The sequence below is a fragment of the Magallana gigas genome, chromosome 6 (assembly GCF_963853765.1).
Source record: "Magallana gigas chromosome 6, xbMagGiga1.1, whole genome shotgun sequence".
Lineage (NCBI taxonomy): Eukaryota > Metazoa > Mollusca > Bivalvia > Ostreida > Ostreidae > Magallana > Magallana gigas.
In genome coordinates this window covers 2,261,828-2,286,314 of record NC_088858.1, presented here as the reverse complement: position 1 = coordinate 2,286,314, position 24,487 = coordinate 2,261,828, and the positions used below count along the sequence as shown (strand labels likewise).

Here is a 24,487-nt window from a genome sequence, read left to right as displayed (position 1 = left end):
GATAGAAAATGTATTACTTTAAATATAGATTAGGTACACATAAAATTTAATATATTTTAGGCTATATTAACATATATAAGCAAACAAAAGGTTATCAAAAAGTAACAATTAGAAAAACGTGTTGATAGATTGAAGTCAATGTAAGATAAATATCATTTTTAAACATTTAAAACAGTTATTTAAAGTGTAAATGATACATTTTTCAACAATTTCCAAGGAAGATATAAGATGCATTACTTTTAATGTAGATTAGGTACACATAAAATTTAATATATTTTAAGCTATATTGACATAAATAAGCAAACAAAAGGTTATCAAAAAGTAACAATTATAAAAACGTATTGATAGATTGAAGTCAATGTGTTATTTCACATGTATCTTGTTTTGAAAAATAAAATATATACAATATTCATCAGAATTAGTGCTTCGAAAAATTAACTATATTCATAATTTATCAGTAGTAATTAGCTATTAATACGTAATGAAGACAAAAAATATGTATATCTATGTAAAACTACATTTTACACATTCAAAAGAAGATATACAGTTGTCCGATTACATGGAAACACAAGTTTACACTTTCAAAGGATGCGTTCGTTGTGGTTAAGTCTTCCATGAACTAATGCCGCATTGTTATGGTCATTTAGGGGGAAGCTGTTCAAAGAAATTACATTTTGTGACAATTTTAAATTACACTATAATTTACTTGAGTTTTTTTAAATTTTGATTAATTTAATTTGTTAATTTTAAATCCGAAATAGCTCTATCCGTTTACGACAATAACGTTACTTATATAAACCAATTTTGTTCATAACTCACTGTGCTGAACGTTTTCCAAAAAGTAACATCGTCTCTCCGTGGACCTGTTTATTTGAAGTTGATTAAAAACATATACATACACAGTCATGTAGCCCGGTAATGAATATCCAATTGTGATTTTTAAAATAAGATTTTAGCTTAAATGATTGATCATGTCGATTATTTACATGAATGTGTGATCTAAAAGTTCTGTCTAGATATGTTATGATTTTCAGTTTCTTTGTCTGTAATAACACTACGAATCAATTTTGTAACGTAACGTTAACGTATATTCTAATCCACTCCACCAATGACAAGTTTAATATTAATTCGTACAATTGCTATAATTTATGAACGTAATAAGGAATTATTATTTGAATATAATGAGGTGATCAAATACGGCCGGGCATTATCAAATATATCAAAGAGCATTCCGGGACTTGTTCATCCTTGACCGTATTTGAGTACCTCGTAATACTCAAAATATGATTTTTTATTTCTTAAATGTTTACCCAAAGTCGTAGTCCGCCGCCTGTAGACACTGTTGCAGCCTCTGGCCAGGATGGGACAGGGATAATTTAATCAGAACATCCACGGAACATACATCGCAGTCGGAATTATTGAAGACGTGTACAGAGGCGCCGACGGAGGGAATAACGGAAACCTCGGGACTGGAGTATTGAAGAAAGAGGATAAGTGAGTATTGAACATTAAAACGTATATAAGGTGGCCGAGTTTAGTTTTCAAGTTTTTGTGCATTCAGTTTATGCCTTTAATGAAATTGTTTCAATAACATTAAACACAATAACAAAATGTAGATACACTGTATAAGTATTTAGATTCTTAAAGGGAAATTTCAATTTTTAACGATTTTTCCGTTGTTCAGTATTTGATATTATGACGTTGTGATATATATATATATATATATATAAATCTGATTTAGGCATTGAGGAGACCATACCCTAAAATGTAGTTTAGGGAGACAATATACAAAATTTTTATATGTGCATATTTTTTATTGCAAATAGTCATTTAGAGGTCTTCAAGATTCAAATAACTTTACATGTGTTTTAATTTTTCAATATATCTTGTCCTTAAAAAAATACAGCAAAAATGGTCTCCTTTATATTTTGTTACTCTCTCATAAGGCTTAAGGAGACCGTGCATATATTTTTATATATATTTTTTATGGCTTAAGTAGACCATTCTTTTTTCCCATAATTTTCATGCTTTGCAAGTGCTCTATCATTTTTTATCGCCACGCAACATAGAATTAAGATATAATGCAAGGTCACTGTGTACATGTGCATGTATATGTAAGCTTTGTTAATATCTCACATAGTTGATGGTGTGGACTTTTAATATTAATAGATGGTCATTTAGAGGTCTGTGGAATGGCAATAATCTCACATCTGTTTTAATTTTTCATTACTATTAGCCCTTAAAAATATACTATATTGTCCCTCTAATATTTTGCTACTGTCTTATGCGGCTATGGGATACCGATAATACATTTTTATTAATATTACTTAATTAGGGTTTAGGTAGACCATTCTTTTTTTTTAACCATAACATTCGTGATTTGCAAGCCCTTTAATTTTCACTGTCCGGTTTTTTTTTCGCATGTCACGAAATTTGCGAAAATGGGGAAAATATGTAGCATTTTAAATTTGCGTCCCTACTGAAGATTATCTTCTCAATTCAATCCATTCTACATGTATCCTAATGTGTTTTAGAATTTCACATTAATAAATGAAAAAAAAAACATTTCAAGTTCATGAACAAACTTTACTAATCATCAAAACTAATTTCAAATAGATTTCATTTATAATTTATGGACCAGGGTGTAAACATTAGTTCAATTTTGAAAGTTTAAACAATTAATCATTTCAAATTTATTAATAGAGCAATCATTTCCATTCAAAATGCAGTGTACATAACATGTCCATTATTTTGGTGAACTTGCAGTTCAATTACAACAGTTTCATTTTTTTCTGTGCAACAAAATCATGTATGTAAGGATCTGTAAATTTATGAAATCAAAATATTCATAATCTATTTTCAACCTTCATATTTCAAATTTCATACATTTCAAGAAAATAAAGCTTTTAAAATTGATTTACTTAATATTCTTCATAATTCATATATAACAATAAAAAAAAGGTGATCAAAGATCACGTATTGAATGAACCATTCATTAATAAATGTTAATGAATAACATTGATAATAAGTACACATGTAAGAAATTGACAAAGTTTAAAAGTTACTCTGGGAGCAAAAATGACTGATCAAATGCATGGCAAAAAAAATATTAAAGGACGAACAGGATTATGCAGCTAAAAAAAATTCAAAATTTTCAAACATAAAGACATTAGGATGTCGTCTGCAATACATATCACGTTTAGGGGCCACTTTCTTGCCCTATAAGAAACAAAGGTAATCACAGATTACAAAGCACCGAGATGAGGCATCACCTTTATAAAGCATCACCTTTATGAGACCACCTTTATCATATTACCTGAAAATCATAGTTAATGATCTTGGATATCTATGGATACTGTTTCGAAACAATATCATATTACGATATCATATGTTAAAAAATTGGATAATAATCATATGTTCATTTCATATATTAATATAAGATACACACATATAATAATAAAAATAAAATACTGTAATAAATAATGATGCAATATGATATTGTAACATATGATATGATATAGTGTCATGTTAAATACATTATTGCATTTGATCACATAATACAATATCATAATATATGATACAATGTCATATCACATAATACATCACAATTTTGTAACACATTATATTATATTGTATACTTAAGTATGATATTGTATGATATTATATCATATTTGATACATAATATGATATTGTATCATAAGATACAATATAACTTGATTCAACATTGTATCAAATCATATGATACAATATCATGTGATACAGTAATATATTATATAATACAATATCACTTTATACAATATCGTATCATATGTTACAATATTATATATTCCAATATCAAATAATACTATTTCATGTGATAAAATAATATATTATATAAATCAATATCATTTTATACAATATCATATCATGTGATAAGATATTATATATTACAATAAAATATTGTATCATATTATACCATATTAAATATGGCAATATAATATGAAACAATAGCATGTGATAAAATAGTATATAATACATTATCATTTTATACAACATTGCATCATAATAAAAAATACTTTACACTACAATATAATGATACAATATCATATCATTATGCACAAAAATATTGATACAATATCCTACTAACTTTTTATAATATAATATATGATATAACATTGTATCATATAAAACAATAGTGTATCAAATCTGACAATACTATATCATATGAATCATGTTATATCATTTAACAACAAACACATCTATCAATCAGGTTAGAGTGAGGTAGGATATTCTTTTTAAACATCCTTGATAATAGAGATCAGGATCTGAAACTGAAGCAACCTCTATGATTCATTTATATTATAGTTAAATTAACTTTGCAAGCTATTGTCTATAAATCATGTGACCTGTTCCAAAATAACTAAACCTCATCCAGCATCCAAAACCTATGACTCAGATTCGGCATTCAAGCCTGCCAGATGCATCAGTATCATAAGACGCATCATCAATTCAAGTTTGGTTAAGTTAGGACCAGTCATTACTAAGATATATTTTTAGCATCCTTGATTATGAAGATCAGGCTCTGCATCTGAAGCTACCTTTGCAATTCATTTATATTATAGTTAAATCAACTATGCAAGTTTGAAATAGTACTAAATAAATTTAATATATGACCTGTTCCAAAAAACATAACCTCATCCAGCATCCGAAACCTATGGCTAAGATTCAGCATACAAGCCTTTCAGGTGCATCAGTATCTTAAGATGCATCATCCATGCAAGTTTGGATCAGTAGTAATTTAGAAATTGCTATCAAAGGCCACCTGCACCAAAAACTTTAACCTGTTCCAAAAACCTTAACCTCCAGCATCTAAAATTCATTGCCCAGATTCAGCATCCAAGTTTTTCAAGTTCATAAAAAGGTCCAGATGCATCATCCATGCAAGTTTGGTGAAGATAGGACAAGAAATAACTTAGATAAAGGACCTGCAACAAAAACTTTTACCAGGTCCGGACGCCAACGCCAGCAGTATAGCATAAGTTCCCCCGAACTTCGTCTCGGTGAGCTAAAAATAAATTATCCTACATGCCCTACGTCTTGTTGTTACATTACAGTTACATTATATGTAAAATGATGAGATTCATGTTTGCTTTTTCATTGATTTCATTTCATTTAATTTTTTAAATGTCCTAAGTCTTGTTGTTTTTCTCTCGTTGAAGATTTTAGATCTAATCTTCAAAAATTTGGTCCTCTCATCAAGCCGTTCCAATGAATACATTTCATGTTTTCCCAAAAACTCCTGGATTTCTCTTTTACCTTGAAAAGATTTTAAAAATACTATGAACAATCAGAATTATTATATTGTTACATATTCATGTAAAAAGGATAATACCTATGTATAGATTCAAGGCATACCATACTCTGTATGGTTTTTGCTTCCACTACTTCTTGCTGAATATTTTGATTTTCATAAATACATTCATGCTCGAACTACATTCATCCACTTATATGTCAAGATTATCTGTTTTGAAATGCCCCCTCTACCGCTTTAGGCTTCAATACACAACCCAAAATAGAAAGCCTATAGGGATTTTGCATTGCATCGGCCATGAAATAGCCTGGATGACATAATTGAAAAATTGTATGAGGTATTTCAAGTGGGTTCCGAATGGTGAAAAGATGTAAACATTTCACATTATAAATCTCCATGAGAAATTTGTTTCTATTCCTGTAACGGTCACCTGAGTAGCATATAACCCATACACAAACTTGTCGAGGAGTCTCATATATGCATTTAATTAATTAGGTTTTATTCTGGAGTAGAAAAATTATAAATTAGTAATGACGGCCACCTCCCTGCCTGAAATCTTTCAAAAAGAACTGTGAAACCTACAATTTTGGCAAAAAACTTAAAAGATCGGGTCTACAAAATCATGAATTCAGTTTCCTTTCAGGTGTGTGGGAGTAAAAAGGATAATTTTTTAACATTATATGCAATAACACCTATACATCCATTTTGGCCCTGCCCTAGAGTTAAAACCCATACTCCAGGGGACATGAAAATTAAAATTTCAGTAGAGGACTTCCTGGTAAACATAATTATAGGTCAGTTTTTTATACAGATGTGTGAGAATAGAGAAGAAAATGTTATAACATTATATGCATTAACACTATATTGCCTCCCCCCTCATGTCCTGAACCCCTGACCCAGGGGCCATGAATTTTACAATTTAGGTAGAGGAGTTAGTGGACATCGTAACCAGGTATTCAGTTTTTTGCCCACATGTGTGGGAGTAGAGAAGAAGATTTTTTAAGATTTAAAACATTTTACTATATGGCCATATTGGCCCCACCCTAGAGCCTGAACCCCTGACCCGGGGGTCATAAATTTCACAATTTTGGTAGAGGGCTTCATGGACTTTATAACCAGATATATATATATATTTATATGGGAGTAGAAAAGAAGATTTTCTAAGATTTAATACATTTTTACTATATGGCCATATTGGCCCCACCCTAGAGCCTGAACCACTGACCCAGGGGTCATGAATTTCACAATATGGACATCATAATCATGCATTTAGTTTTAACAAATATATATGGGGTAGAGAAGAAGATTTTCTAAGATTAAATACATATATACTATATGGCCATACTGGCCCCATTCTAGAGCCTGAACCCCTGACCCAGGGGCCATGAATTTCACAATTTATGTAGAGGGCTTCATGGACATTATAACTATGCAACCAGTTTTTTCCTAACATGTGTGGGAATAGAGAAGAATATTTTTTAAAATTTGGCTCTTTTTTTACAAATTTGGCCCCACATGTGGCGCCCCGGGGGTAGTAGAGCCATGAATTTTACAATTTAGATTCCTCTCACCGTAGAGATGCCTCACATCAAAAATGGTAATAATCAGCCCTGTAGTTTTTAAGAAGAAGTTAAAAATGTAAAATTGTTAAGGCACGATGCACGATAACGGACGAAAACGGATTGCAATAAACTCAGGTGACCTAAAAATTGCTAATTCATCAAATTGTGGATAGATAGACCAAGCAACAAAGATATATCACCTGAGCTGCTTTTAGTCTTCTTGGCTGCAACTGGGCTTGCAAGAACTTTAGTTCCATTATCATCTTCGATCTCAAAGAAGCACTCTGTAATAACAATATCATGAATATCTTACTTTGCAAATACTAAGGACAGGCATGCATAAAACGTAATGAAAAGAGCAAACATTATGGATGGGTTTTAATTATTAAACGATGCAAATCAATGTACCATTGTCATCTTAAAGAAAGAAAGAAAATTATTGAGAAAAGTTTTTATCATTTCAATAATATGACTTCTATTACCCCCCCCCCCCCCCCCCCACCACTACCACACACAGATTCACACAAATAAAAAAAAAGACTGATCACCTTGTGGTGTAACATCCGATGCATTTGCATTTCCACTCTCGCAGGGTTTGGACATCAAATCTTCTTCAGTCACATGTGATTCAGGTGCTGTACTTGGACCTTTAGGATTGTGCACATGTAACTCCGACACTCACCCTTTTAGATAAAATTTCAAAAATGTATACAAATACAAAAATTATTTAATGAAGAAAAAAGAAAAAGAAATACATACACAGTGATTTACCACACTAAAGCACTGCCCATATGCAAATGTGGGGGTATTTTACCCAGTTTTAAGCTTAAGTGTAAATTTTCCCTTACATGTAAATAATCCCTTTTACAGTATTGAAAGTGGTACTCAGCAAATGTTATTAAACACTTTACATTTTCATTACTATCTGAACATTTCTTGAAAGTCAAATGGAATTGTGCACTACAGCCTCTGTCACAAGTCACAAGGAAATAACTCCATCTATACATTGTCATTCAAAAGCCAGAAGCCTAACACCTAGCTGCAATAATGTAGCCCTCTCCTGTTTTTTTTTTTGTTTTTTTTTTTGGGGGGGGGGGGTAGTAAACATCAGTTATAAAAAATCGGAGAGGGCTACATTGTTGCAGCTACATATGTATGACTATCCTATTATCAAACAAGAAAAACATTCACAAAATAGATTGAAACAAACCTATCAAGTTGACTTCTTTCATCACATGAACTGAGAGAGGGAAAACAATGGTATGGAACTGCAAAAGATCAAAGAATCGTTATTGCATAAATAAAGTTTAAAACAAGAAATCTTTTAAAGAAACAGTTGCCCCTTTTGTGGCTTTATCAATCTTAAAATGATTACTTTCTTTCACAAGTCAAAATTAATTATTCTTACTAGACTTTGACCCGTGCGTGCACGGGTTGACATTGCATATGATATCGGACATTCACTACATCGACGCACCGTAGTGTTAAAATTTCAAGCATCTGCGATAAATAGCTGCTGAGAAATCTTTGAGGAAAATTTGTTTGAAAATTTTGGCTAAAATAAACAAAGTACTCATTTAACAGGAAGATGACGTTCGATTGGTACAAAAATATATCCCACAATATGGCATGCCTTAACAAACACTGTGTAAAAATTTCAAGCATCTCCGATAAATAGCTGCTGAGAAATCTTTGACGAAAATTTGTTTGAATATTTTGGCTAAAAATAAACAAAGTCATTATTTAACAGGAAGTTGACATCTGATTGATACAAAAATATATCCCACGATATAGCATGCCTATACAAATACTGTGTAAAAATTTCAAGCATCTGCGATAAACAGTTGCTGAGAAATCTTTGACGAAAATTTGTTTGAAAATTTTGGTTAAAAAATAAGCAAAGTCGTCATTTAACAGGAAGTTGACGTCCGATTGGTACAAAAATATATCCCACGATATGGCATGCCTTAACAAACACTGTGTTAAAATTTCAAGCATCTGCGATAAATAGTTGCTGAGATAAATGCGACAGAAATTTTTGTTACGGACGGACAGACAGACAGACAGACAGACGGACGGACGGACAGACAGACACACAAGGGTAAAACAGTATACCCCCTCTCCTTCGGAGCGGGGGTATAATAATGAAGTTGTATTGAAAATAACAGTCAAATTATTCATAACAAACCATTCTGAGGCTGTAAATACTTTTCATCTAAATATTTAATTCATATTATTGAAGGAATCAACACTTTTTTGCTCGCTTCAAAATTACACACCGTGTTGATATTCGGATCTCTTGGGATTTTACTCTAACACAGTGTATTTATATTTAGGAATATTATTACATATAGGAGAATTTATTACATCCATTACATTCCACTCATATCATGGAAATCAAATGCATTATCACAGCATTAGGGAGACCAGACAAACATGTTAATTGTTATACATAATAACGTTGCAACTTTGATTCTAATTCATTTACTTTGTTCAAAATGCTCACTGTTTTCTCTGAGGTTCAAGATGTCCTGTTTTTCCATTGCGTTGCGGCTAGCTCTCAATAAATCTGTGGTGGACTCTGTATAAAAGTACTAATATATTGTATTGTAAATACAAGCTTCAACATTTACTTTTTAAATCATTGCAAATTTTATTCCTTATGACTAATTAAAATAAATATTACAAATATATTACCGGTACATCCATTACATTCCACTCATATCATAGAAATCAAATACATTATCCCAGCATTAAGGAGACCAAGCCCCAGGATCACATATTAATAACATTGCAACATTTAGTTTAATTCATTTACCTTGTTCAAAATACTCAGTGTTTTCTCTGTGGGTCAAGATGTCCCGTTTTCCCATTGTGTTGCGGCTAGATCTCAATGAATTTGGGGTGGACTCTGTAAAAAGTACCAATATATTGTATTGCAATTTCAAGTCTCTAAGTTTACTTCTTTATATCATTGCTAAGTTTATTCCTAATGATTAATAAAAATAAATATAACAAATATATTACATCCATTACATTCCACTAATATCATGGAAATCTAATGCATTATCACAGCATTAGGGAGACCAGACAAACAATTTTATTATACTTTCATGTTAAATGTTAAATACTGAAATCTGATTGGTTTAGACGCAGTTGGTAATCCGTTCTATTACCCTCAGCGTTAGCAACACACTTGGCAATTGGTAACACAACGAACTGTTACATGCGCTTAAATTATGAGCGTACGGTTTGTCGTAGAATTTACTTCATTTCTAAATAAAAGCAGTAAAATTTTCTTTAGAAATAAGACATTCAGTAAAAAAAAATGAATAGTGCCTGTTTGGGAGGGTATCTATTGAAATTGACACCCCTCGAAAACCATTGTCAACCTCCGCTCACTGCTTTACCTTAGGGTCAAGCTGTCCTGTTTTTCCATTGTGTTGCAGCTAGATCTCAATGAAACTGGGGTGGGCTCTGTAAAAAAGTACTAATATATTGTATCATAAATACATGCTTCTAAGTTTACTTCTTTATCTCTTTGCAAAACTTATTCCTAATGACTTATACATGTACTTATAAGTATAAAAAATATATTACATCCATTACATTCCACTCATATCATGGAAATCAAATGCATTATCACAGCATTAGGGAGACCAAGCCCCAAGATCACGAGCAATCTTAGACTTGAGTAGTAAATTGTACACTGCCAGTGGCGTAGCTACCATGTATGCTTATATGCCTGAGCATGCACATCATTTGGGGGAAAAATCAGTAAAAAAATAAATAAAGAAAAAAAAAATATAAAAAAAGAATTCAAGTATTAAGGTCCATACTTAGTTATTCCATCAGCCCGTTTCCGTCACTCGGTCCTACTTTATCCGAAATCAATGCTAAACAAAGACGTATTAAGCACCAAATATAACCACACAATATGGTCTTAAAGTACCATATTAAAGAAACAGTACACAATGCATGTACCTAAAAAGGCAACTATTTATTTTGCAGTTGAACTTAGTTTTACACATTTTAAATTTCCCCGATAGAATATCACAGCTTTATTGAGATATTCATTACCATAAACTATGTGAAAATGAACTTAAGAATAAAAGCTTTGAGTGGGTCAAAGGCAAATGTCAAAAAAAAATTCTTCTTTTAACTTTTAATAAGTTTTGTGATTTTATTTTATGCCTAAACTATAGCCAAAACAATTTTAACTGCCTAAAAATAGGCTTAATTAGTAAGCATTCCTTTCAATTTCTGCTTTAATTTTTGGTGTTAAAAATCGTCAGAATCCATGAGCTTCCAGGGGCTTTCGCCCCCTGGGCTTTGTCCTGGACCCACTTGGGGCCTCATGGTGGCCCCCACACCCCCTGCCATTTTAAGCATGCACTTCGTTTCAGGTCTAGCTACCCAACTGACTGTATTAATGTTTCTTGCTTAAAAACATAATAACATTGCAACATTGAATTTAATTCATTTACCTGCTTCAAAATGCTCACTGTTTTCTCTGAGGGTCAAGATGCCCTGTTTTTCCATTGTGTTGCGGCTAGCTCTCAATGAATTTGGGGTGGACTCTGTAAAAATACCAATATATTGCATTGTAAATACAAGCTTCTACGTTTACTTTTTTAAATCATTGCATTTTATTCCTAATGATTAAACAAAATAAATATAACTGTTACAAATATATTACATCCAGTACATTCCACTCATATCATGTAAATCTAATGCATTATCACAGCATTAGGGAGACCAGATCAACATGTAGATTGTTATACACAACTACATTTCAAAGTATATCTAGTTAATATAAATGGATTTACTTTAGTCTGAATTAAAATGACTGGGCTCTCAGCCTCTTGTTCTTTCAGGTATTTTTTGCAAAGTGAAAATGGACTGCAGATGCAAAATTATTCTTTAAATAATAACATTACCCAAAACCTTCTTATTTTCATCTGATTCAGAATCAGAACTTGGCGAGTAGTTTGATACACTAAATGGGTCAGAATCCACATCAGAGGGAACTGAAAGAAATTAAAACAATATTATAAATTATGAAATTTTATTTCATAAACATTCATCAATTATTAGTTTACCACATTTGGTAATTGATGTTTCTTTTTTATAAATCTGACAACAGACCACTGACTAAATCAAACTTTTCAGCCATGGTACAAAAACAAGACTGTACCAATATTCAGTGAAAAATAAATTCCATTTCAGATTGATGCTTAAATTAACTAACCTACCAAATCTGATAATTCTATGTAAATGTATATTTTTCAAGAAGTACATTCTGTAAACAATTTGCAAAATATACATATTTACTACAGAAACAGATTTTGTAATTTATCTAACAAAAAACAATTTTGTTCTGCAAAGGAGACCCTCCACATTAGTGACAGATTCACAATGCACACTGACTTATATTAATAGCTTTTTGTTGGCATGGATGTTAGCGCGAGTGGGCCATGATGTGGGAAGAAGTTGGGGTGACTGGAGAAAACCCACGTGTCCAAGCAGGCGACCAATGTACCCTATCATATACAACAACTGTCGATCATGGGGATTAAACTTGGGTCGCAGTGGTGATAAGCAGGTGCATTGTCCACTGCACAACTGGACACCTCTTTCAAGCTTTTAATTTAATAGTGCTTGATAATGAAAACAAAATAAATCTATTCAGGTCAGCACAAGAACCGTATATAATGTTAAAATTGAAAGAAAATCAAACAACTATAAACAAAATAAAGTGAAATAAAACCTAACAAAACCATTACCAAAATCAAAAGGATCACAGCCTTTTCTGAAATCAATCAAAACTAGTACCGGTAAAAACATGTACATGAACAGGGGCTAGTGTTGTCACGATGATTGAATTTCAATCAATGATCAGTTGAAAAGGTTGTCGATTTATCATAATCGATTTTAGATTTTATAATCAATTATACTCAGTCTGGGTTTATTACATTAATATTATACCTATCATTTTGTTTTCTAATCTGTATTGAATGAAATGAAAACTGTTGTGAGCTGGGGGTTTTCTTCAATCTCAAAAGATGTGCAACATTCTACCTAATAAAAATACAGCAAAAGTCTTATAAGCTTTTAAAAGGAAGTGAAAATAGCACTTATATATTTTAGATTATACATAGCATAAAATTTAGTGCCCCATATTATTGAATTTAATATAATTTGTTACCGATTCGATTATTGACCGATCATCAGATGGCAAGAGACAACCAATTCTGCTGATTAATTGATCACGATTTTTAACCTATTTAACAACACTAACAGAAGTTTTAGGCTTGTTTTTCAATAAAAACATATAAATTATCTATTCTGATACTTTTTAAATTCTTGAGAAAAACCTATTTTTTAGATTAGTTTAAAACAAATCAATGTACGAAAAAATGCAAAAACAAAACCAAAGCCAGATAACAAGATATCCAAAGCCTGATTGTAAATCACTAAACTCTCTCTTAATAATTATTTTTTGTGTATAATTAATCCAACCATTTTCCTACCTTGCTGCGCCACCGCAAGCTTTTCCCATCACAACCATAGTCATATACATGAAGTATCTCTTCCCCAACGACAATGTCTCTCTTAGCAAACAATCATAGGTATTCCCTTCCATTAAACACTCTGAGTTTATGGTGGAGTTTGCATCGTCCTTGCCATCATTTACAAACTGGCAGATACATGTATGGTTGTTCACTCCTGACAGCATCAATACTACAGTGTACATAAAAAGAAATCAAACCTTAAATAAGAAGCATATAATTACTGGTATTTTTGCTTGACTTAATTAGAATTGTTTATAGTTATTTCTAGAAACATTACTGCCATACATAAATGTTAAAATATTACATTTAGCTGCAGGTCTGTATCTCCTGGTCTGAAAAAAAAATTTGGATAAACGTTGCTTCAATTTTTTTTTTTACATCAGGAGCTACATACCTCCAGCTTCATGTAAATATGTATAAATCGTATTACCAAAGTTCTTTTCCATTATATTTATAGATAAATATTTTGTTTTCTGTGCTTGTCTTCAGTCTCTCCTCCCCATCCTGCCCTTTTAATGTTTCTCCTGCAGGAGAAAATCTCCACTGACATGACTGGTTGTGCTAATAACTCCAAAACCTACATTAAAACCACAAGCACCTGTGTGAAAGCATTGTTTATATGCAAAGAAAACTTTTGGATTCATAAACATCTACATTAAGCCCCATTCACAATTGGCGTACGAGCACTTTACAACTCTTTGCGATCGGAATGTTTTAGATTCGCACGAGCTCTCTTATATATTGCATGAGGTCTCGCATTTGTTGCATGCGTTTTAGTGCTTGCATCAAGTCTCCTTAAAAATTGTGGACATGCACACTATTCAGACGCGACTGAATGCGATCCAAATCATCGCAGTGCAATGCACGAACAATATATAGTACGAACATTTTACAACATTTTGTATACTCGCAAGAGTGCAGGTGCATGATTTTTAAAGGTCATAAGATGAATCGCTGCTGTAGAGAGAGAGAGAGAGAGAGAGAGAGAGAGAGAGTTGAATGTGATAATAGTCTACCATATATCATATGTGCATGTTCTAGTGAGAACATACATTAAATTGGTAAACAACAAAATATTTACAACCATCAACCATTTCTAATGCTATCATGTATGAAACATGTCATGTTATTCTAATAAATCAACAATTACAGGGGGAAGGGCGCCCCGGGTGCGCATAAACATTAAAATTAATACAAGTATCAAAAAGTATGTTTAAAAGTGTTGCTACATTGGTCATGCTTCTGGATTGAATGTTCTTGAGAGCACATTGTGCACAACGCTGTGTAATCAAGACATACATGTTTTGCCTGGTCAACAGATCACACTCAGCCCAACGGGAATCTGCAGACACATTGTTTACATTATTATTAATCATCAAAAGCCAAAAATTTTACAAACCTGATAATATCCGAAAATCCAAACGAGAGTGATACTATGATGTCACATTTGTAAATGTGGGTCACAATTGTAAATGTGGGGTGAGCATCCCGGTTGTAAACATGGAGGCCTGACTATCTTACCTATAATAAGTCAATTCGTACATAGAATAGTCGGCTATCTTTCCACTATACAAGTGAAAAAGAGCAACTGATCTTAATTTGCTTTTAATTCATTTAGGTAACAAGGGGTACATGTACATATATCTACATTACGTACATAATTCATTTAAAACAATATTACTGGTACATATAACTGTAATATAGAAAATTCTTCATGTCGATCTATTTACATAAAGCGACATTCTTCGGTTAACTTTTCTGTCCATTTTCAATAAACTAGCTATATAATTACAGGGATTTTTCAGCCTTTTTTTATTTTGAAAATGCCAATGTTTTTGGAATTGGGAAAATTGTATCGACAATTTCATGCAGTTGGGAGAAATCATATGTTGCATACATCATGATTTCTGAATTTATTATCATAATGGAAAATCAAAGAGCTAGACTTTAATTGAATAGAATCTAATTAACTTCACAATATAGATATATGTATAATATTCCTATATTTAGTTATTAGAACAAGTCTTTTTCCCTGAAATAAACACCTTCAACACTGGTCATAAAAGTATTACATTATTAAGAATTTATCAACATCCCCTTTTAAATTGAGAATGTATTTTTCTGTTTGAAATATTTCATAACATTTACCTTTTACTTTTACATCAGTCTAGTGTGTGTAAAAAAAAACATGTACCATTTACAGTACTGTACTGTATACCACAAAATAACGATGTTTTAGAAAAACAGAGGAAAATCGGATTAAAAGTTGGCGATGTTTACAGCGTGTTTGGAAACTTTTATGACTGCAGTTTTGCTAAATGGGTTTAATCATTTGTTAATACTGAACATTTATGGACATTCTGGTTATTTTACGAAGTATTTTTTGGTAAGAAATAAACATAAGAACTATTTACCGGTTGGGGAAAAATACTGCTATATACTAATTGGGATCATAATTTGGACAGCTGCTGAAGTGAACTTATTTCCAATTGGGAATGGGGACGACTTTTGCTCTGGAGAAGGTACTGATAAATCCTTGAATTACATATTACATCAAACGTACAGTGGAAATGAAAATCATGCTTTTATTGTTAACTTCGTTTCGAATGTCCTCGAAGATTAATCAACATTTGGTGTAAAATAGTCAAGTTGCACACATTATCGCCCTATTTTATTTGAATATTTAAAAAAAAACTTCATAAAAACATTACTTTGTTCAATTGTAGTAGGATTATCAAAAGTACTTACCATAAAATGGCTTTGATTCCTAAAAGGCAACACGCTGGCGTTAAAAGGTCCATTGTTTTAACCCGAGACGTTCCGAGAGTACTCGGAACAAATGGCGGAGAGCACTTGCCAAATGTTCAAACATGGTCAAGAAATTAACGACTTTTTTTCTAGTTAGGCTTTATACATAAAAAGTGAAAAAGTATTTTGAAAACAAGTTCATTTAGAATAATTAAAGGCTAAACAAATTATATATGTTAGATTTTTTGCAATATTGCAAGTTTTCGTTGGTCTCCTAAATGCAGAAAAATAGTCATTGCTAATTATACGATGGAGGCAGATTGAATTCCTTTTTACGAAAAAATATAGACAAAAGGCAACTATTGGATGTCAAATAATAGACACATTGATGCATTTTAGGCAAAGACACACCGTTCATTCATTTAAAGATAAGCCAATTACATTTTAGACAAGGTCAAAATAATACGGAGACCAAAATATGTCTCCCTAATCTACTGGTCTCCCTAATAAAGATAAAATAATACAATCGGTCTACCAAATGCATATGTCAGGTATATATATATATATATATATATATATATATATATATATATATATATATATATATATATATATATATATATATATATATATTCTGTTTACAAAAATATTTAGTAATTTGGTTGGGAAATCATGATGGATGTCATGCTTTGTCTCACAAAGAGAAAAAAAATTAAGAAAACACAACTAAGATATGATTAAGTTAAAAAGTAAGTCACGATAATTTTAGAGTTTAAAGTGATTTGTTAAGTATTAGTCTTAACATATCAAATAATACTTAAGTTTTAAAAGTTTATTAATCACGATGGATTTGAAATTGACAAAACTCGAATACACATGATTTTGAAATTGATTTAACAGATTTTCAACAAGTTAACGTTTTTGTTACCATTGATTATAGTAGCCTCGTTTTAGATAGAGCATCATGTGACATTCCAAGCCCGGAGAACAGGAAAATGCTGATGCGTTTGTTGGTGATGGAGGAATAAAAAGCTAGAGGAAAAGAAAGATAATTGCTCGGTAATTTTCAATATAGCTTAATTTCTTATTATATAACATTGTAAACAGATAATAACATTAAGTTCTCTTACAGTTAAATACCACGATAATAAAAGTTCGATGTTTTTTCAACCTGCTTTATAAACTATTGTTTTGGTTTCAATATGATAAAATGTAGGTTGACGATATGCTATGTTTAGTGTATGACATGATGATGTTTTCAGTCTTCAGAAAATATAAAGTTCTATTGTCAGAAAGAATATCATCTTTAACACATTGACTACCTGTTCTGTCTCTTCCTTGGTTTGATTATCTGTAACAGACAATGATATTTGTGATATTTTATGAAAAATAAATAAATAATTGGTATCTATAAATTTATATTAATAGTTTCTATGATAAAATTGAACAATGTAAAGGAAATTTAACCTGTTTCCTTGGTGAAAATTTTACAGCAAAACCTATCCGTTACGAAGCTAAAATAAACGAAAATTTAACATTAGAGGTGTCAAAGATATTTGATTTATCCATTCACCAATTGTGTTGTCTTCCTTTTGAATTATCAAATGTTTCTTCTGCATGTTTTTAAAAAGGTATGTAAGTTGGTTTCTTGTTATTCTGTTGAACTCGTTTTTCTCAATGATAGAAGAGTACTTAGAGTCTATTGGTTTTTCTGAGCATCATTACACTCAAAGAACTCCCGGATTTTTTCTCTGTAAGGATGTTACGGTGGATTGGAATATCATTTATAAGCTGGGAGTATGTTTAAAATTGAAAACGATCTGTGTTTAATTAATGATTGGGAATTGGAGAGGGCAAAGTGTTTCGAATTCATAAACATTTAAAAGTTACCTTGGGATTTCTGAGGATAAATTTATACACAGCTGATGGGATCCTGTGTGTTTGTGAATTAAAGTTAGAGTGATAAAGAAGTCCTCTGATACTCTTACTTCCTCCTTTTCCTTTATCTCGATACTAGAAGGATCAACTATAATATCAATTTTGAACCTGTAAAATATGAAAATCATGGAATATATACCGGTTTTACAAATATTTGTCCATCAATGCATTTGAAACCATAATATATGCAACTCTTCATGGGGACTCTAATTACTAAACATACTAAACATATCTTTATCTTTATTTCACCATAGTGAATTAGTATACGTTACCATAGATAAAATTACAATATTAAACATTTTAAAACTCACCCTTTTCTTGTTAACAATACCAATTGTACATTGCACTTTTCGTTCAGCGGACAAATGACTTGTCTTGGCAATAGCATATTTCCCAACAAAGGCTGCATTGCACAAAAATAAACATTCTATTTAATGCAATTTCCTGTATGATTTTTTGAAATATTATATGTTTGTTAAACATTTGGATTTTTCCAGCATTTTTCCCAACTTTCTGATAAACAAGTGGCCTTCGGGCCTTGACTGTCACCCGAGTACCATAGCCCTTAGATTGACCTGTCAGAGGGTAATTTTTAGCTTTATTTTGAAGAATGATTTGGTAAAAAAAGACTTGCAGGCCTTCCGTGTTCAGTCTTTCATGATTTTCAGTTTTATTTATAATGTACACAACATACATACATGTTATTTCTACAAGCATACAGTGACAAGAAATTAAATTAGATTTCCTAAAATATGGGGATAATAGGTTACCCGAGTGACTCAAGTGACTTAAAAATTTACTCGTTCATTAAACGGCCACATTTGTTAACCCTCCCCCAATAAATTTAAAGCCTCAACCCTTGCCCCATGGGCTGGTAATTTCACAATTTCAGAACAGTACAACAGTACATTATGTGCATAGTAACGATGCATTCAGTCTATCTTCCACGACAGTGAAAGTACAGAGGAAGATATCATAAAATCATTACATGTTGACTATGCTGTCATATTGGCCCTACATGTATCTAAGGGTCTTGAATCCCTTACCCAGGGGTCATGAATTTTACAATTTAGGTAGAGGGTGTAATGAATATCATTACCATTCATTCATTATATCTCCTTCTGCTGTGGATGTAGAGAAAACAGTTTTCTAAGATAAAATCGTTTTACTATAATTATGGTCTGTTATCCAAGATTCAAAGGTGCTTTGAACCAAGAATGGTAATAACTGGCCATGTAGTTTTCAAAAGAAAGTTAAAAATGTGAAATTGTTTACACACGACGGACGACGCACGCTACACGACGACGGACAAAGACAAATTGCAATAAGTCATCTGAGTGCCCTAAAAACCAGTCAAAACGCCACAGCTTAGACGAAATAAGAAAAATTATCTTTATGTTATTTGACTATTATTGAAATCTATTTCAGAGAGAAATTATTGAACATGACAGTTATATGTCAAAATAAAAGATAACGGTTAAAACATTTATCATTTACAAATCATTTTAAGAACAATTACAACATAAAATAAAAAACAAAAACTTGCGTTATGAATAGCACGTTGACTGACAGCGTGTCGAATGCCATGTTCTAGAAATGCAAAGGAATGTATGATCTAATGCACATGAAACACGTCTAATATAGAGGGCTGTTCAAAATATTATCATTGAAATAGCGATTGCGCATGATATTTCTTTAGTAAATGTAAACGAAACATTGATATAATCACCAGTTCTGCAATTTTCACCAGAAAAGCCAAGAGGACACAAACAGGTTTTGACCGATGTATGACCATCACAAAATCCACCATTTAAACACATTCTACATGCGCATGAGCCTTTTTCTGAAGAATAATTTTATCTTAAATCTATACTCTGTGAAAAGTGCCAAAAAAAAGTTATATCAATTGCTTAATCTGAAAATTTCCAATGCTTACCGATTGAATTCAAAATCTCGACTGTATAACATCTTTTATCCAGTTGTACACCTTCATCTCTAAAATAAATTGCCAAGAAAATATATTTAATATTTAATTGCAGATTTTGATGATCGAAAATAGGAAAAAAGATATTTTGTTGAATCCATTTGATGAATTAAAATGTGTACTTCGCATTACATTTTTTCAGCATACATCTATTTATGATTACAAACCTATATTTAGATGTTAAACAGGGTATTTTTGAAAGAAGTTGATAAAAAAAACAACTTTGTATTACTCATTCATATTATAAAAAAAAACCTATAAAAAATATGTGCAATTTTATTTTAAAACTCATTTTTTTTAGAAACAATGATCATTAAAACCTGTATGAACATTAGTCATATCTTTGTAAGAAGCACATAATGGGGTACAATTTGTTATAGCGGTCCGGATTATTGAACTTGGTATACAATGTTTTCGTGGTACAGTTTATCTTTCAAACAATTACATTGCATGCTCAAAATTGCCTCAAGGAATTATGAGTACTTTACACTAGGAAATATTCGCCCTTGTTGTCAGTGGGCGAATTTAAGACTGAGCATTATCAAATGTCTCAAATTATCTTTCTTTAATCAGAAACGTGTTTGGGCGAATTCGAGAGGGCACGAAACTGTTTGCAAGTGTAAAGGGGCGTAAATTACGCGGGGCGCCAATAACACTGTATACTGCAATTCCAAACATGTACTTTTACAAAATTTAACATACTTTTCCCGAAGTAATTAAGTAAACTATTTAAAAAGTAACCCATTTTTTGTAAATTCTTTAAAACAAACAAATTGTCATAAAAAGTGAAGTGATAACAAGAAGCTTAAAGATCTTAAAGGTCACCTGAATACCATAATCCATACACAGGAAATCTCGTGTTAAATCAAGCTTCATACTGGAGTCTAAACCTTGATTTAAGAAGCCAAAATAATTAAAGTATGGTTATAGCCCTCCTTCCCCCTGAAATCTTACCCCAACTAATCTATAGTTTTAGTGAAAAACTTTAAATAAAGTTTATGACTTGATATTGAAATAGTGCAAGACTATAGAGGGGAAATATTTTCCCTATAATTTGTTTACTGTCTGCTTTTATATGTTTTCAACAATGAAATATCTTGAAAAGAGTTTTATGTTATTCATTATACAAAAAATGCACTTCGCTAACAGAAGAACTTAAGATGCCTAGTAAACAGGTCTCACCTTACCCCCACACCCATCCCCAGGGACCGGACAATAGAGTCCTCTACTTAAACGCACATTATTAATGTATGATGTGCGAGGCACGGCTACAGACGACTGAAAAAATTAAAATAGGTCACCCGATTGACTCAGATGATCTAGTAAAAAAGAATAATTTGTACAAGTATAAATGTCTGTATTTTAAAAAGTCAAAGACGTTATTTACGAATTCGATATTTTTACCAAAAAGACAGATTTTGTATACAAAAACATAAAAGTAATATACCCCTCTAGGTAAAAACACATTGTAGCATTGGTATGCGTGTCCGCTTTCAATGAAATATCATATATGCATGGTGACATGGTTTGGTGTAGAGGTGACATTACAAAAATCTCCAAATTCTTATCGCTCTCGGATTTCAAAACTGGGCTGCAATAAAAAAGAAGTTAAAATACATTCTTATGGTAATTTAAATGTAGCAACAACCAATGGAGAAAGAAAGAGGTTACCAGCTTTGTTTTCTGTAGTCGTTTTCGGCCCATAGATTAACGTGACAATAACTTCCAACCAAACATTGAAATAAGCTATCAGTCTCAAATGTTGGCTGTACAAAACGAGGTACATCCTAAAATAAAATATAAAATTGTTATTTCTATCGAAGCGTATCAATACAAGCTGACATTGGGGATGGTTTGTTTGCTCTATAGGTTGTTTATGACTAATTACTTAATTACTTACTGTTAAAGGTTTGTAATAGCTTCCTGTAAGAAAAAATACTATATTCATTGATAAGACATATGCGTGTGGAAATTCAATTTGAACATCTGGAAAAATGAAAAATGCCTCACCATTTATAAAATTCACTTCAAAACATATCTCATCCTCAATCCACGTCTGCCTTTAAATGTAAAAAAAGTTAGTTGAAAAAAACATTTAGATGGATATTAAATTCTTTGTAAAAATAAAGGATGAAATGTGGGAATGTTTGTTGGACATTTGTTATTGTAACTTCAAATTGATGATTGTTTTATATTGTAAGATTTAACGGAGTAAATCAATGGAAGACAGTTACCAGGATTTATCAAGAGTATCTAGACAGATACGGGCGGATCCTAGGGATTTCTTGACGACCTCTGTTACCCCACGTGTAATACATATACCTTCAGCAGATATTGTGTTTTCCAGTTTCAATTTTGTGATTTGTAGAGATGGATCATAATAGCCTAAAGCAACTTGAGGCCTATGATACAAGGAAATGAAATTACATAAATCAAATCACCAAGAACGCGTAACTTCAGCCTTAATCTTACATAGTATGATCTTTTTTTTAAACATTTATCTACTCACTTGTTAAAGATACTTTTGGTAAGAGTAAAAGGAATAAGGCATGGAAAATCAACATAGCATATGACTGACTTCGGTATAGCAACATCTGCAAACCTTGCCTAAAGTTTAAATAACAACCATGGGATTAAGCTACAAGGATTCAATACTCTTCGTGTAATTGTGATGTTTTGTAAATTGAAATAGTTGATGAAGCATGGAAATGTTTATATGCAAATTTTGTTCCTCTAATGTTTTAAAAACCACAATCGAAAGTTGTTACTTGAGCTTATAATGTAAGGTTTCAATGATATTAAATGAATATAATGTGACTCAAAAGTTTTGTTACGTTAAATTAAAGCAAGTTACCCCGGTTTTCATTGCGTTTCGCAGATTGTCGTTGGCTTCTGGAACAAGAAAAAAAAAATAACTAAAATAAATACATATATAGAAATGTTATGTTGTGCATGTACTATGCCTTTAAAAAATAGTTTGATGCAAAATGCACGAGCTGAATGCTGACTGTTGCATACTGATGTGTCTTCTTAAGTAGCTGTGGCGTTTGACTGTTACCATGTCCCTAAAATAATCATCTCAGCAAGTATTTGCTCTTTTAATTAATGTTTTAATTTTTTTAATTAAAATGCGGCAATATCACAATCGACAAACGTCTTTGGGTTTTTTTTCTCAATAACTGAGGCACGCTTTCCTTTCCGAGGAAATTGTTTAGCAGACGGAATTTCTATGATTTTTTTCCCCCCGGGTGATTTCTTAATATAGCGTCATATAAAAATGCATTTTCATTATTCCAATGTAATAATTGATTTAAAAAAAGAAATATAATATGTTTATAATAATGTTTTTTGTATTTAATCCCGTCAACAATGAGGCATTTTGAAAAAAAGATTTTTTTTAAATTTTTGATGTAAAGAGTATGTGACAACGTCTGATGTATGTAAAAACTACAACACTATTTTATTGGCTACTGTGGCGTACTCGGTAGCGTACTGGGCTTTATTGTTCTAATATATGTTTGTGGGCATTCTAAGTCCAAAAATGAACTTTCCCAGCGACTTATGAACCACAGTCTTTATTCATTTTACTACCAAAGATGTAATACTGTGGAATCATTTAATTTCGTGGGGGCCAATTTTCGTGGATTGCGGGATTTTTGCTTATTCATGGGGATGTAATTTCGTGGATGCGTCGGTTTTCGGTTTCAGTAGGTAAACTAAATCTTTAATAATTAGTTTTCGTGGAGGATGTAAATTCGTGGGTGAGGGCTACCCACCAATACTACGAAAATTGAGCCACCTCGAATTCTAATGATTCCACAGTAGTTGTATAAATCTACTGTTCAATATACGTGTTATATGTGCGTTAAAGACGCTGCTACTTCAGAGAGACGTTCAGCGTATCACCAACTTTGTAACTTTGGGTCTTTTTTAATCATACGTGAGAGTTTATAAGGTACCGCTCGTGGGTTAAGCTAAGAAAACAAATATATAGATAAATACTCTCTGAGCAGTTGGTTCCTTTGAATCCTAGTCGACATACACATGACAAGGTTTGGCTCTTCGAGTGACAAGCAGCGTTGTTTCTGCAAAGTGATGAATTGCTGCACTTCTCTTGATATCCTGAAACCAGAATTTTAAAATGATATAAAAAAATAGCTAATGTGAGCTCTTAGTACAAAACGATTTTTTTAATCATATTCAGGATATGATCATTACTTATAATATAATTTCAATAGTTACCAGCATCGACATCACATCTCACTCCTGTTTTTCCAGGAGGACACACGCATCTAAAGAACGATTCTGACCCAACAGGATCACAAGTTGAACCTTCGTGGCACGTGGCACTCGACGTACAGGGCCTGATCTCTATGAATTACGAGTAAAC

The 24,487-nt window shown here is 31.9% G+C and overlaps 1 protein-coding gene across 1 annotated transcript; it reads right to left on the bottom strand.

Moving 5' to 3' along the window:
* Window positions 1–286: 286 nt before the first annotated feature.
* Window positions 287–24,466, bottom strand: LOC105341615 (uncharacterized). Its single transcript, XM_034469193.2, has 20 exons — window positions 24,340–24,466; window positions 24,100–24,219; window positions 22,952–22,989; window positions 22,607–22,704; window positions 22,332–22,499; window positions 22,108–22,157; window positions 21,998–22,020; window positions 21,769–21,884; window positions 21,545–21,688; window positions 20,050–20,108; window positions 19,843–19,956; window positions 19,660–19,703; window positions 18,425–18,516; window positions 18,066–18,221; window positions 17,643–17,689; window positions 17,498–17,526; window positions 17,104–17,207; window positions 1,311–1,469; window positions 820–863; window positions 287–654 (listed from the first exon to the last, which is right to left on the bottom strand). Exons 3-20 carry the CDS (start codon window positions 22,961–22,963, stop codon window positions 644–646), a joined length of 1,470 nt encoding a protein of 489 aa, XP_034325084.2. The 5' UTR covers window positions 22,964–22,989; window positions 24,100–24,219; window positions 24,340–24,466; the 3' UTR covers window positions 287–643.
* Window positions 24,467–24,487: the final 21 nt, after the last annotated feature.